The sequence below is a fragment of the Plecotus auritus genome (genome assembly GCF_963455305.1).
Source record: "Plecotus auritus genome assembly, chromosome: 9".
Classification (NCBI taxonomy): domain Eukaryota; kingdom Metazoa; phylum Chordata; class Mammalia; order Chiroptera; family Vespertilionidae; genus Plecotus; species Plecotus auritus.
Window position 1 is genome coordinate 79738156 of NC_137783.1, and position 14693 is coordinate 79752848.

Genomic DNA, 14693 nt, shown 5'->3' on the forward strand with positions numbered 1-14693 from the left:
TTAGGCAGGTAGATAGATATTAAAACAGTGGGAGTAAGTATAGAAGAATGTATGGGAAAGGTAGGATGAGAGAGAAAGGGGGAGGGAAGAAAAGTTTAAAAGGGAAGCCAGTAGAGCTTAAAAGGAGAATGGGAAGAAGGGAGAAATGGGGGAGGGAGCAAAGCAGGTCCAAGGGAGAAAGTGAAGAAAAAACTTAAGGTGGGAAGGAAGGAAAGGGGGAGTGAGGGCAGTAGTAAATATAAAGGAAAGAAGGAATGTGAGGAGGGAAGGAGGGTAGGAGAAAGATGGGAAGAAGGATGATGGAACAGAAGGAGGAAATAAGGAAGGAAGAAAAGTTTGTAAATGATGAGTCAGGAAAAAGTATTACATAAAGGAGAGAGAAAAATTGTGTGAGAGGGTGAAGCTAGTAAGGAAGTCAAATACAATTGTGTGTTAAGGGAATAAGATTTTTAAAAAAAGTTAATAGGGGCGACCAGGCTGGCAGGGGAGGGCAGTTAGGGGGATCAGGCAGGCAGGTAGAGCGGTTAAGGCAGGCAGGCAGGCAGGTGAGCGATTAGGAGCCAGAGGTCCTAGATCAGGGGTGAGCAAACTCTTTGACTCGAGGGCCACAATGGGTTCTTAAACTGGACCGGAGGGCTGGAACAAAAGCATGGATGGAGTGTTTGTGTGAACTAATATAAATTCAAAGTAAAGGAGCGGAGGGAAGAGCAAGAGAACCCTCCGCTCTTTCGGCTCTGTGGGCCGGATAGAACAGCCGAACGGGCCGGATCCGGCCCACGGGCTGTAGTTTGCCCACAGCTGTCCTAGATTCTGAGAGGGATGTCCAACTGCCACAGGATCAGGCCTAAACTGGCAGTTGGACATCCCCCAAGGGCTCCTGGATTGAAGAGGGTGCAGCTCGGGCTGAGGGCCCCCCCCCCCCATGCATGAATTTTGTGCACCGGGCCTCTAGTCCTATATAATAAAACCCTAATATGCAAATCAACCAGAACGGTGGAACAGCTGGTCGCTATGATGTGCACTGACCACCAGGGGGCAGATGCTCAACATAGGAGCTGCCCCTTGATGGCCATTGTGCTCCCATAGGGGGAACGCCACTCAGCCAGAAGCTGGGCTCAGTGCTGGCAAGCGCAGTGGCGGTGGCTCAAGCCTCTCCCACTTCTGCTATAGGTGGGCAGTAAGGAGCAAGGGGTCCTGGACTGTGAGAGCCCTGGACTGCTAGAGGGATGTCTGACTGCCAGCTTAGGCCTGATCCCCCTGGCAAGCGGATATCCCCTGAGGGGTCCCGGACTGCGAGAGGATGCAGGTCGGGCTGAGAGGACCCCCCCGCCCCTCCCGAGTGCACGAATTTTTTGCGCGGCCCTCTGGTGTGTATATAATGTTGTTTCTAGAATGGTGGTAAGAATATTAAAATCAGTGTGGATGTTTATTAAAAATTCAAATTTTTTTTGAAACTACCTAGCTTACTGAACCAGAATTTCTGAGATGTAACTAAGGATTCTATATATAAACTAGAGGCCCAGTGCACCAAACTCGTGCACTGGGGCAGGGGAGGGAATCCCTCAGCCCAGCTTGTGCCCTCTCGCAATCCAGGACACTGGCTCCTAACTGCTCGCTTGCCTGCCTGCCTGCCTGATGTCCCTAACTGCTAGCCTACCTGCCTTATTACCCCTAACTGCTCACCTGCCTGCCTGATCGCCCCTAACCGCTTGCCTGCCTGCCTGATCGCCCCTAACTACCTTTGTCTGCCTGCCTCATCACCCCTAACTGCTCGCCTGCCTGCCTCATCACCACTAACCACTCTGCTTGCCTGCCTCATTGCCCTAACCGCTTCTGCCTAGGCCCCCGCTGCCGCGGCTTCGTGCAGAAGGATATCTGGAATGACATCTGTAAGGTTATTTGGCTATCCAGTCTAATTAGCATGTTACGCTTTTATCATTATAGATAATTTCCCAGGTTAGACATATTAACGTTTGGACAACATATTAGATGTAATTTACAGAGTCAGCAAAGAAAATGATTACAACCAACATTTAAATAATCAAAGTCCTTTTAGATCTTTGTTTCACACTGTATAACAATATGGTTAGAGTTAGGTTTTAATAACAATAGAACACAATAGAATTGTATATTTGATCTGACTTCTTAAAGGATGTCTTTTAAGCTTAGAAAGGCAAGAAACCACAAAGTTAGCAGATGTGATTAATTTCATATTATATCTTTTCTCTCACAAACCAGGGAATATATTTGTGGCAAAATCTGACAGACAAAGGTTAATGTTGTTAATATATAAAATGCTTGTGAGGCCCTAGCCGGTTTGGCTCAGTGAATAGAGCGTCAGCCTGCGAACTGAAGGGTCCCAGGTTCAATTCCAGTCAAGGGCACATGCCCGGGTTGTGGGCTCGATCCCCAGTGAGAGACTTGGAGGAGGCAGCCGATCCATGATTCTCTCTCATCATGGATGTTTCTATCACTCTTTCCCTCTTCCTTCCTCTCTGAAATCAATAAAACTATATTTAAAAAACAATGCTTGTGAGTATTGATAGGAAAATCACTTAAGACTTACTTGATGAATGGACAAAGAACCCGAGAAAACAATTCACAAAAGAGGAATTATATATAACAACTACCCCAACAACTTCAGATTAATATTTATTAAGTACTTAATAGTTCTGGGCACTTTACATCTTTATTTCTTAACTAGAGGCCCGGTGCACGGATTTGTGCACCGGTGGGGTCCCTTGGTCTGGCCTGCACCCTCTCACAATCCAGGACCCCTTGGGATGTTTAAGACCTGGTTTTGGCCTGATCCCCACAGGCCAGACTGAGGGACCCCACCGGTGCACAGATCTATGCACTGAGTTGGTTTCACCTGATCCTCGCAGGCCAGGCCAAGTGACCCCACCAGTGCACGAATCCGTGCACCGGGCCTCTAGTATGCATATAAGATCTTTGGTTAATCTTTTCCCGCCCTCCTCCTTCCCTCTGAGATTCATCAGTCTGTTCCATATTTCCATGCCTGTGTGTTGAGCGTCTGCCCCCTGGTGGTCAGTGTGCATCATAGCTACCGGTTGGATGGTCGCTTAGGCTCTTAGATAGATAGATAGATAGATAGATAGATAGATAGATAGATAAGGTAGATATGCCCAACTTTTTGTCACTGATTTATAGCTTTAAGAAAGTAAATTCATCCCATCCCAGCATCCTTAAGTCTTGAACTATTCCAACATTAACTTTAAAACCTATGTCTTATCTAAATATCAACTCAAAAAGTTCTAAATCTCATCTGAATCATCTAAATTAGGCCTGGGTGAGACTCTGTATGATGCCATGTGGGACAAAATTCCTCTCTCATCAGTGAATCTGTAAAACAGAAGAAATCATCTGCTTCTAAAACACATTGGTAGGGCAGGCATATGGTAGATATTTCCATTTTAAAAGGGAGAAATTGGAAGGAAAAAGGGGTCATGCATGGGTCTCAACCAGGTTCAAAACCCAGGGGAGCAAATTGCATTAGGTGTCAAGGCCTAAGTTTAATACTTTGTGGCTCCCTGTTTTGTCCTTTGGCTCCTCAGGGTGGCCCCACCCTTTGCCCTTCTACCCGGCTTTTGGAGTCCTTCCCTTTACTTGAAGGATAACACCTTTGCAGCCAAGTAGCCCAAAGCAACTGCAGTTTGGGCCTGCCTAAGTGGTGGAGAGTTTCAAGCCTGTGTCATCGTATTTCGATCTAGTGTTTTGTGCTGAGCCACTTGTATGGAGGGCTTAAGAGCTCCTTTGTCAATAGCATGCTACAGGCTTTGTGGTAGTTTATGAAACCTATATTAGCAGCTTAGACATTTTTCTTTTATTCTGAGTTTATATCTGGATAAATTCCCAGACAAGTGAGCTGGTAAGTCAAGCATTATTGTATACACTAGAGGCCCAATGCACAAAAATTCGTGCAAGAGTAGGCCTTCCTTCCCCCAGCTGCTGGCACCGGCTTTCCTCTGGCACCTGGGACCTGGGCTGCCAGCACCTAGGACCCGGGCTGGCTTACCCCAGGCCGCCTGCAGACACCTGGGACCTGGCTGGCTTCCCTCCAACCCAGCTTTGTCAGGAAGGACGTCCGGTCTAATTAGCATATAACTCTTACTATTATAGATATTAACTCAAATTTTAGAAGACTGTCACTTCCCATGGAGGCAAGATTACATGTAATTCAGTACTTAGAAAATGAAACTACTAGAGTTTCTAATACAATTTATTATCTAATGCTAAATTTCATTACTCTGAAGCACACATGTGGACATTGCTCAATTCCTCCTAAAATAGGGGGTCAAACTTTAACTGAGATGCTGATTTTATTGTGAGGAGAGATTGATGTTGGTTGGTCTTGAGGTTCTGGTATTAGTAGGATTCTTTTTTCCGTAGGTTTGCAATAGCAGCCTGTGGAATTGACTATAAATTACCGTGTTTGTAGGTTAATACTGTGAGTTTAATAAGCTTCCAAGTTGCTGTATGACCTTGATTAGTTATTATTGTGAACATTTTGTTAATATCTAATACTGCTTTCCTTCAAGATTAAACTAGAAGATGGGGGTTCTGGTTTTTTAAAACTTGGTTAATAATAGTTCTATATAAATTTTAAGTAATTTTATCTTATGTGTATACTTGTTTCTACATGTGCAGTAGTAGAATGATAAAAATGAAGATTGTAATAAACATGAATATGTGATGGTATTATTAGGCAGGTTTGCTAGTTGGTATGTCCAATAATTGTGCTGTCTTCAGATAGTTTGAAGGACAAATTACTATTGTGGTATTTCCTACTGATTTTTTTATTAAATATTTTGTCCAGTTTCTCTAGCTGTTTTCTTCATTATATATATATATATATGTATATATACATATATGTGTTTGTGTGTGTGTATACACACACACACACACACACACACACACACACACACACACGTGTGTATATATAAATTTATTTCAGGGAGGAGGGGACAGGGAGAGATAGAAACATCAATGATAAGAATCATTGATCAGCTGCCTCCTGCATGCCCCCCGACCAAGCTCAAGCCTGCAACCTGGGCATGTGCCCTGACCCTGACCCTGACCGGGTATCGAACTGTGATCAGCTGGTTCATGGTTGATGTTCAACCACTGATTTTTTGTTTTGTTTTGTTCAAATTTTCTAAATAAAATCCTTGAGTACTCACCCACTTTGTATTTCCACCACAATGCCACAGGGTGGCACTGTTGTGCTTTGGCTGAATGTTTACAAAATCATCTTTTTCTTTTGCCGTCAAATCTCTTATTTTGTGGAATAAATAAGATGCTCTCAAAAGTATATGAAAATGCACTCATATCAGATACTTTTAGTTGTACATAATCAGTTATGATTGCTTTCCAGCGATTGTGCTAGGTTGCTTTTTGTGTTAATCAGCTTTATTGGCATGCATATTTAAATGTGTTTTTTTTTTCTTGATTGCCCCATCATATCTAGTTAAAAATCAGAGGGCTTGAAGATTATGAAATTGTAACTTGAAGAAACCAACAAATAAAATTACTCTATATATGACAACAAGTATATCTTTTAAAGTTTTAGGCTTTTATATAGTATTGTTAAACTACAGTTCCGCTCCAATTATATAATGCTGTCTTCCAAATCCAAGGTAGCTAGCTTCCCATTGTTATTATTTACCCTGTTTGTGCCAGAATCTATTCAGGAGGAAACAGTTCATGATTTATGTAGCTATTGTGTTCCCTTTAGTTAAAATCTTCGGATGTACTTCCATCACTTTTGCAAGTTTGCTTGCTTTACTTTCTTTAGTGTGTAATTTATCAAGCCAGTATGTAGTAGTGATGCTAGCATTTTAACAAGATAGTTCTTATTAAGGGCCTTAAGGAATAAGCATAACTATCAAAGGGATTCATAGCCCTGGGGCTCCTAAGATCACAGTTTAATACTTCAACAATGCTATTACATGAAATGATTTTATAACTTTGCTGGGCTACCTTTAGGAAATAATAGTTTTAAATCAACAAACATTAGACATCAGTTGAATTCATAAAATGAATTGTAATGTTATTCTTGAGAAAATGAGAGGGCTAGGAATACATAGATGAATTAAGTGAGTTTAATGAACTTGAAAATAAAAGAGGATCTTTGTCTTGAATTAAAGGACCATGTATTATTGTAGGGTTGTTGGAAATATCTCCTGGCTAAACAAGAGGAGACTTTTGACTGTCTTGAAGTGGGGATGGTGGGGGAATCTTAATTTTGGGGAGAACTGCTCTTAGTAGAAAATAACTATGGGAAAGGTACTTCTTTACTGTAGGACAGTGATTTTCAACCAGTGTGCTACAAGAATTCTTAAAGCATGCAGTACCTATTTAGTCAGGGGTACTAACGTCTTTTCCCTTAGACTGTTAAATTTAAAGGTGACAACAGCCAATACAACAATAGCCTTGCAGTGTGAATGAATCAAAATTATACCTATTGTTTTTATATGTCAAATCATCAAAAATACATATTTTTGGGTGTGCTGCAGAACTTTAGTAAATAGTTTATGTGTGCCATGAGATGAAAATGGTTGAAAATTGCTGCTGTAGGAGAAATTTTAAGCTCCCTATGAAGATAAGGATCACATCTGTTTTCCTCATCATGATAGTTCCAGCGTCTAGCACTTGGGCACTTGAGTGTGAATAATCATAAGAGTGCTAATTGTTCATTTGTCATGGGAGAGATAGTTATTACATGCCAGTAAAGCATTAAGTAAGGGGATTTGACATCTTTTTTCCAGACATGCTGTGTTGGCAAATGTCATTTTTTAAGAATTGTAGTCTATCAGTTAAGAATGTCAGATTTTGGAGTTTGATATTTTAGAAATGGGAGGCAGAGTAGATAAGCTACTTTGACAGAATCTCCAGAGGGACTACATTCAAGAGGTTTTCTGGAAAATAATGGGGCACATTTAGGAAATAACTTACCAAATAATGGTTAACATTCATTTATTCAATAGTAAACATTTGTGTTTACCTACCTTGCCTTGGGCCCAGTTTTCTGAGTGTGTGAGGGCAAGAACTGTGACTGACTTGTTTTAACCATTAGTTCAGTACATATTTGTGTAATATTTTCACATGTTTTACATACCTGTAGAATAAATGGATGATAATAGAAAGTTCCTGCCTAATAATAGTAAAAAGAGTCAGACACATAATTATAATATTTTGAAAAATACAATGTGAAAGGCATACTGTATATTTTAATTTGTGTCTTAGCCCTTTACTCTAGGAATCAGATTCTTTGAGTTCTGTCCTTTTTGTCATGTATTTTTAGAATGCTATGTAATATTTTGTTGTCTGTGGAAGTAGGTGAGTTAGGGATATACTGCAAATATTTTTTAAATGAGCCTAATTCATAGTATCCCCAAAAGAACTGAAATTAAAATCTGTTTTATTTGGAGAAGTAATATTACAAAACGTTAAAACAGTTATTTTGAATGAACTAAGTGCATTTTCCAGTCATGGTAATAACTTATAAAAGAACAACTTTCAGCATTCAACCCATTTCTAATAAATTATAATAAAGAAATCATTCCCCCTTTTTCCTGTTATATATATAGCAAAATAAAATTTAAACCCCAGGGTAGACTTGCTCTATTTTAAGAGTTCTTATGGATTTATGATATTCTATTATATATAGGAATTTTCTCTTGTCTAAAATGTATAACATGTTTGGCTGCTAAATTTTTTCAAAATTTTAAGGGCATCTATTGATATAACCACCTGGTTTCTCTCCTTAAATATTGAGTAATTCACGGACTTTCATTATTGCTATTATCTTTTTGGGGGGCTAAACCCAGCTTGTCACTGTGTGTTATTCTTTTAATTCCCAACTTAATTTTGCTTAAGATTATTCTGATTATTCAAAAGTAAGATTGGGCTATAGTTTTATGTGCTGTCTTTAACAGTTTTGGTAATAGAATCGCTATTTTTAATTCACTATTTTCTCAATTGACAGGTCGTGGTTCAATTTCAGAATTCTTCCATATTATGAAGAGAAAGTTTACGAATAAAGAATGGGAAACAATCAGAAGCTTTAAGGATGAATGGACTCAGCTGGATATGTTTTATAGGAATTGGGTATAATATCTTTCTAATTTTCAGAGTAAACGACTGAAATTACTTCATTATCTTTGCAAAAAGTAGGAGCAGAAAATTTTAGGTTATTACTTGGGAACTTGATTCTTATGTATGCATTATTGCATTATAATGACATTTAAGAAAATATTTAATGCTCAATTAGAAGGTTTACTTTTGGAGCTAAAACAAGGCATTTATCACTTTTTAGAATTGTTTTCTGTCCTAAAGGAACTCATACAGATGAGGCTTTATTTAACAAACACTTACATAAAATTTAGCATATGCTGAATGACATTAAGTGTTTTATAAGTTAGCTAATTTAATTATTATGAAAGACCTATGAGGAAAGTACTATTATTGTAGCATGTTACACGTGAGAAAGTGGAGGTACAGTGAACTTAAATGATTTGCCTTAAGATTATACAGCTGGTTTGTCTCCAGGCCTACTTTATTGCATCCATTAAAAGATCCAGATGTTTAGGGGCCTGTAGAGTTTATGAAAAATGTTATCTACTAAAAGCTCTAAGAGAAATGTTTTTCTGTATCTTAGGCTCTGAAAGAAAGCTTCATAAAAGCCATAGGTGTTGGACTCGGATTTGAATTGCAACGGCTTGAATTCGATATGTCCCCATTAAACCTGGATTTAGGGCAGGTTTATAAAGAAACACGTTTGTTTCTGGATGGAAAAGAAGAAAAGGAATGGGCATTTGAGGTAGGAAATTGGCCAGATTGCTATAACTGGAAGGACTTGCTAATTTTGTGCATTTGTGTGAGATTAATTTGGGGAGGCTAGTCATTGGAACAAAACACAGCTGGAATTGAATCCTGGTGCTCTGAAGATGAAGTCAGGGAAACTGAGAATCTGCAATATTCAAGCTGATACTGGAAAGATTAGTCAGAGTGAGTTAAGTAAAATGAGAAGGAAAAGAGGCCCTGAATGGAAAGAGCTCTGTGTGTGCACAGCCAAAGAAGCCATGCTGAGGGGCTTCCATGTTAGATTGGTAATATCATACAGGGCATTATGGATCAGGTTAAAGATGTTTTCTTTCTGTAATTGATTCTTAGTTGCTAGGAGAGAAACCCAACATAAACTCATTTCATCCAGAAAGATACTATATAGGCTACTAGAGTGCTTCATGTAACTGGCCCACAGGATTCACTAGAATTAAGGACTCGAAAACTCAGAACTCTTTTTCTATTTTACTTTTGCCTTTCTATATATCCTGGCTTTAGTTTTCTCCCACCCTTGTTTCTCATCTTGTACATCGGCTTTCTTAGCTTCTGGTCTGTGTAGCAGGAATGACTGCCTACCACTCTTACCTGTAACAGTTTACAGGTTAAAACCCCACAGAGATTGTTGAGCTCTCTTTCTGTTCCAAGTCCTAAGAGTCCTGGAGAAGGGACTCCCTGACCTAGCTTGGATCTGATGCTTCTGACTAGTCACTGTAGCCAAGGAAGTGGTGGTCTACTGTGATTGGTCCCGCTTGTATCAGGTGTTCAGAGCCCAGCAAAGGGGTTGAATACTAATGCGGTTATTGCTGCAGTAATCATCTGAATTGAGTTCAGAGTAGGTGGGTGCCCAGAATAAAGAATTAGAGATGAGTAGATAAAATGAGAAGTGTTCACCAGTTTTCTCAAAAAGAATTTAACAAGTGTTTGCTAACAGAGAGTGATAAGATCGGATTTGTATTTTTAAGACCCAGTTCTGTCTAGGTGGAGGTTAAGGAAGTGAGATGTCAAAGATGTTACGATGTTATGATCAATTCTGTGACTTACATGGGACCCTCTATTGAAAAAATGAATACTAGGGAGCAAGTCGATAAAATTTGAGATGCCGTAGAGACACCCAAGTGAAGGTGTCGGTGAATAGAATGAAGAGCTGGGATAGGGGCAAAAATCGTGGTCATTGACATGTGCATGGTAGTTGAAGCCAGAGGGGTTAAGTTGCCGCTGTGAGGTTACCTAAATTTGAAGAGAGGAAGGCCCTTGGACAGCATCCTGAGAATACGAATAATTAAAAGTAGAGTGGAGGAGACAAAAAGAATGACAAAAATAGTTAGAAATAAACAAGAGAGTAGTGTTAGGGGATCCAAGGTGGGTAAAAAGTATTTTGAGAGTGAGAGCTGGGTTAAAACTGCTAACATACCGAGTAAGGTAGGGATTTTATCAATTAAACAGTAAATTATATTTAGGATATTTTAAGAGTACAATTTTAAAAATTGTAACCAAAATTATGTAAAAACCTTTAGTACTTACAAGGTTAAACCTTAGCCATTTCACTCATGGGGAGAGAGAGAGTAGGCCTAGTAGCAAGGTGAAGAGGGAAGAGTCAGTGACTGGGCCAGATGAGCTTCACCTTTTTGGGTGGTAAAGATGGCTGAGTTCCTTAGGACCAAATAGATGCTGTGGAGAATGGTGGCCACTGGGCCTGAAGTGTCTAGAAAGGACCGTACTCAAAAGGAACTCCAAAAGGAAGAGGCAGTGGGCAGTCTGCTAGTTGCTGAGGGCAGGAATTGTCATCCAGAGAAAGAGAAATGAATTGTCAGAACTTGTTTAAAGGGAAATGGTGACAGAGAACAAGTTGCCTTCTATTCATGCACTATGTTGTCTAGCTCCTTTAGTAAATGGAGAACAAGGTGTGAAGAAAGTTCAACCCTTCCCCACTTTTTACATGTAACTCTAAATGAAAGATCTGCACAGATTAACTTGGCCGCAGTCTGCTTTCCTCTTCCCCTACTATGTAGATACTACTTCCTGAAACACCAGAGTCATGACCAAACACCATTAGCCCCATGCCCAGGTTTTTTCCCATATGTATTTGGTGACTAAATTTAAGTACACAGGCCATTTGAGGAAGTACTGTCGCCTGGGTTGGACACAGGACAGATTCCTAGTAAAAAGTACATGTCAAGAGACTACAGTTTTCATTAATGCATAGAGTATGAATATCTGAACTAAGGTAGACATACATTCTCTTCATAGTGTGAAAACTGATTTAGCTAAGCTGAGAGGGGAAAGGTCCTATTTCTGCAGGCAGCCTTAAAAGAATACCTGCAGGGCCCTAACTGGTTTGGCTCAGTGGATAGAGCGTCGGCCTGTGGACTGAAAGGTGCCAGGTTCGATTCCAGTCAAGGGCATGTACCTCGGTTGCGGGCACATCCCCAGGAGGGGGTGTGCAGGAGGCAGCTGATCAATGTTTCTCTCTCGTTGATGTTTCTAACTCTCTATCCCTCTTCCTTCCTCTCTAAAAAATCAATAAAATATATTTAAAAAAGAATACCTGCAGGAGTCAAAGCTGCATATATGTAGCAACCTTAACTCCAGGTGTACATTTGGAAGGTATCTGCTGACACTCAAGTAAATGATGCAGAAGGCAAAGGATACTATCCTCATCCAAGCAGAACTAAAAGACAGTGTCTCATAGGATACATGTAAAATGCTATATGCTGAAAGAAAGGGGGCATTTATTTCCTTGAAGACCCAAAAGAACACTATCAGTGAAAATTACGTGAAGAAAAAGATTCTTAAAAATATCTACTTAGTGACTTTACTGACATTCAAGAAAAGAGCATATCTGAAATGGAAGATGGGAGCCTTAAGGAGAGAATAGGCTTAGCATTTTAGTGGACAGACTGAATGAGAAAACTGGTTCTTGCCCATGATTACCTCTGATACACACCTAAGATGCAGACACTGTAGACCTGCTGATCTAAGTAGTTTTCCAAAAGTAATTTTGTAGCCAAAACATCTCTGTATGTTATAATGTTCACATTATTAATATATTTAGTGTAAAGAATGGGAGGACAACCATGTGTTAAAAAGAATAGTTTGGTTTATAATAAATACTAGAGGCCCGGTGCATGAAATTTGTACACCAGGGCGGGGTTCCCCTCAGCCCAGCCTGCACCCTCTCCAACCTGGGACCCCTTGGGGGATGTCCGACTGCCGGTTTAGGCCCGATCCTAGATCGGGCCTAAACCGGCAGTCGGACATCCCTCTCATAATCCTGGACCTCTAGCTCCTAATCCCTCCCCCCCACACTGGCCTGGTTGCCCCTAACTGCCTTCCCCCCTCTCCCCGTCCAGCCAGCCTGGTCACCCCAACTGTCCCCCCCTGCCAGCCTGCTCACCCCTCACGCCCCCCCCCCCCCACCACCACCACCAGCCTGGTCACCCCACGCAGCCTGCTGTTCAGTCGTTTGGTAGTCCCTCACTAACCCCCCTGCCGGCCTGGTCGTAGGCAGCCATCTTGTGAGGGTGTGAGAGTCAATTTGCATATTACCTCTTTATTATATAGGATTGTGAGCTTGTTTTCAGCTAAAGGGAAAATAACTTTAAAATATTAAAACTTTTCTAATACTTAACTGGTTATATTTTTTCCTTCTTTAAATGCATTTTCCTAAATTTATTCTTATTGAATTTTAGGTTTTATTAATTTGGATATCTTAAAATATGAAGATAAGAGAAACAGGGTAAAGGATATAAAGTCCCTAAGTAATTCAGTTTCTAATTGTAGTTTGCTTTAGTAAAGTTGCTTTTTAGTGAAAATTTTGTTGAGTATTTTTATTTACTTCTTTAAAAAATTTTATTGATTTTTGGAGACAGAGGAAGGGAGAGGGGGAGAGAAACATTAATGTGAGAGAATTGATCCACTGCCTCCTGCACACCCCCTACTGGGGATGGAGCTTGCAACCTAGGCATGTGCCCCTACTGGGAATCGAACCTGTCACCTCTTGGTTCACAGGTTGATGCTCAACCACCAAGCCACAATGACTGGGCAAAAGTTGCATATTCTTTATAAAATTCCACTATGATTTTCCATAGGCTATTGTATATAGTTAACTACATGTTTATACACAACTGTTGCAATCTGATTTTTTTTTTTAATGTTAATTTTAAGCATGTACAAAATTAGCATCACCAATTAGGGCAGAGGGCTCTCTCTCTAGCTGTACCTAGATAGGACACTTCATCTATGTAGTACTCTGGTTTAGAATGTATTATTTCAATCATTAAGAAATAGCAAACGCCAAATGAACAGTAAAAGGGGAAAAATGGGGTTTGTATTTTAAAATATTGTCAAAAGAAAGGTTAGCATGACATAGCAACTGAATGTAAAATTAACCCTAGACTACCTCCTGTACTTGAGTGGGGGGAATGCTATAAAAGACATTTATTGGATTAGTTCAAAAATTTGGAATATAGATGGTAGATTCAAGTACTACTTCCATGTATGTTAACCAAAGGTATTAACTTCTATGGTTATGTGAGAGAACATTCCTATTAGGAAATACATATTGAAATATTTCAGACTAAAGGGTCAAAATGTATTTGACTTCTCCTTAAATGTTTGGGGGAAGTGAGGGAAAATGTGTGTGTGTGTGTGTGTGTGTGTGTGTGTGTGTGTGTGTGTAGAGAGAGAGAGAAAGGTTGAGATTTTAAATATGTAAACAAAAGTATATCTAAGTTTACATTTAATAATCTGTATTTTTTACTTACCTTTTCTTTTTTTTAGGAAAGCAAAATAGATGAACACCATTTTGTTGCAGTAGCTCTTAGGAAACCCGATGGATCTAGACATGAGGATGTAAGATTTTAAGATTTCTCTGACTTCTATTTTAAAAGCATGAATCAACTAGGAGTTTTTTCTTTATTAGTAGAAATAATCATTTGGTTTACATCAGCTTTAGAGGTATTTTTTTTGTTTGTTTATTTTTAGATTATAGATTTAGAAGTGTTTTTGTTATCAAATCCCTAAGATCATCTGAGATTTTACAGAACATTTAAGAAGGTAGTTAAATGGTCAGCCTGGGCCTAGAACCCAGGTCTTCTAAATAGTATTATCGCCCTTTTCACAACCTTAGTCATCATAACAGTAGTTTATTTCCTGGTGAATATCTTGAAGATAAGGGTACCCAGTTGACAGGTGGTGAGTAATGGAATTATTTGGCAAATTGAACCCCTTCCCCTTTTTGTAGTACTATCCTCAATTATTTTCAAGTTATACTATCAAACATGTGAGAATCCTTGTATCATATTGTGGCATAACATGGTCTTAATTCTTCCTATTACGGTCTGTAAACGTCTGTTAATTGGTAAGTAGAGAAAGTTTAAAAAAACACACACTTAGGGCCAAGGATGCTTAGCCTATATATAGTTGTGATTCTGCAGTAGTATTTATGTAAGGACTATTGGTAATATTATAATAATTGAATCTACATGCATATCATTTTTAAGGAACCCATGTGAGAGACTGTGGCATGCCACACACACACACACACACACACACACACACACACACACACACACACACACACACACACACACACACCATTACCTGCAGAAAAGTAGTTCAGTCCAGAGACCATGCCTTAGATAGATTAACAAAGGATTAAAATTCCTCATAGATTATCTTCCTTAAAAAGGGGTGGCATATTAAAATTGACCCCTGTTATCTGAAGATGTTCTGACCAAGTTTACCTGTCCTTATTACCTACCCTATTTTACCTCAACTCTGCACTCTCTCTGAATAGCAAATATTTTCATAGAGCTTTATATTTTTGT

At 39.5% G+C, this 14693-nt stretch overlaps 1 protein-coding gene across 1 annotated transcript in view; it reads left to right on the forward strand.

Moving 5' to 3' along the window:
- The window catches only part of AASDHPPT (aminoadipate-semialdehyde dehydrogenase-phosphopantetheinyl transferase), a 30619-nt gene that overhangs the window by 12984 nt on the left and 2942 nt on the right, over positions 1–14693 (forward strand). The window contains exons 3-5 of the mRNA XM_080642495.1: positions 8009–8130; positions 8681–8842; positions 13645–13716. Of these exons, the coding sequence (XP_080498621.1) occupies positions 8009–8130; positions 8681–8842; positions 13645–13716 (356 nt within the window). The remainder of the gene's footprint in view (positions 1–8008; positions 8131–8680; positions 8843–13644; positions 13717–14693) is intronic.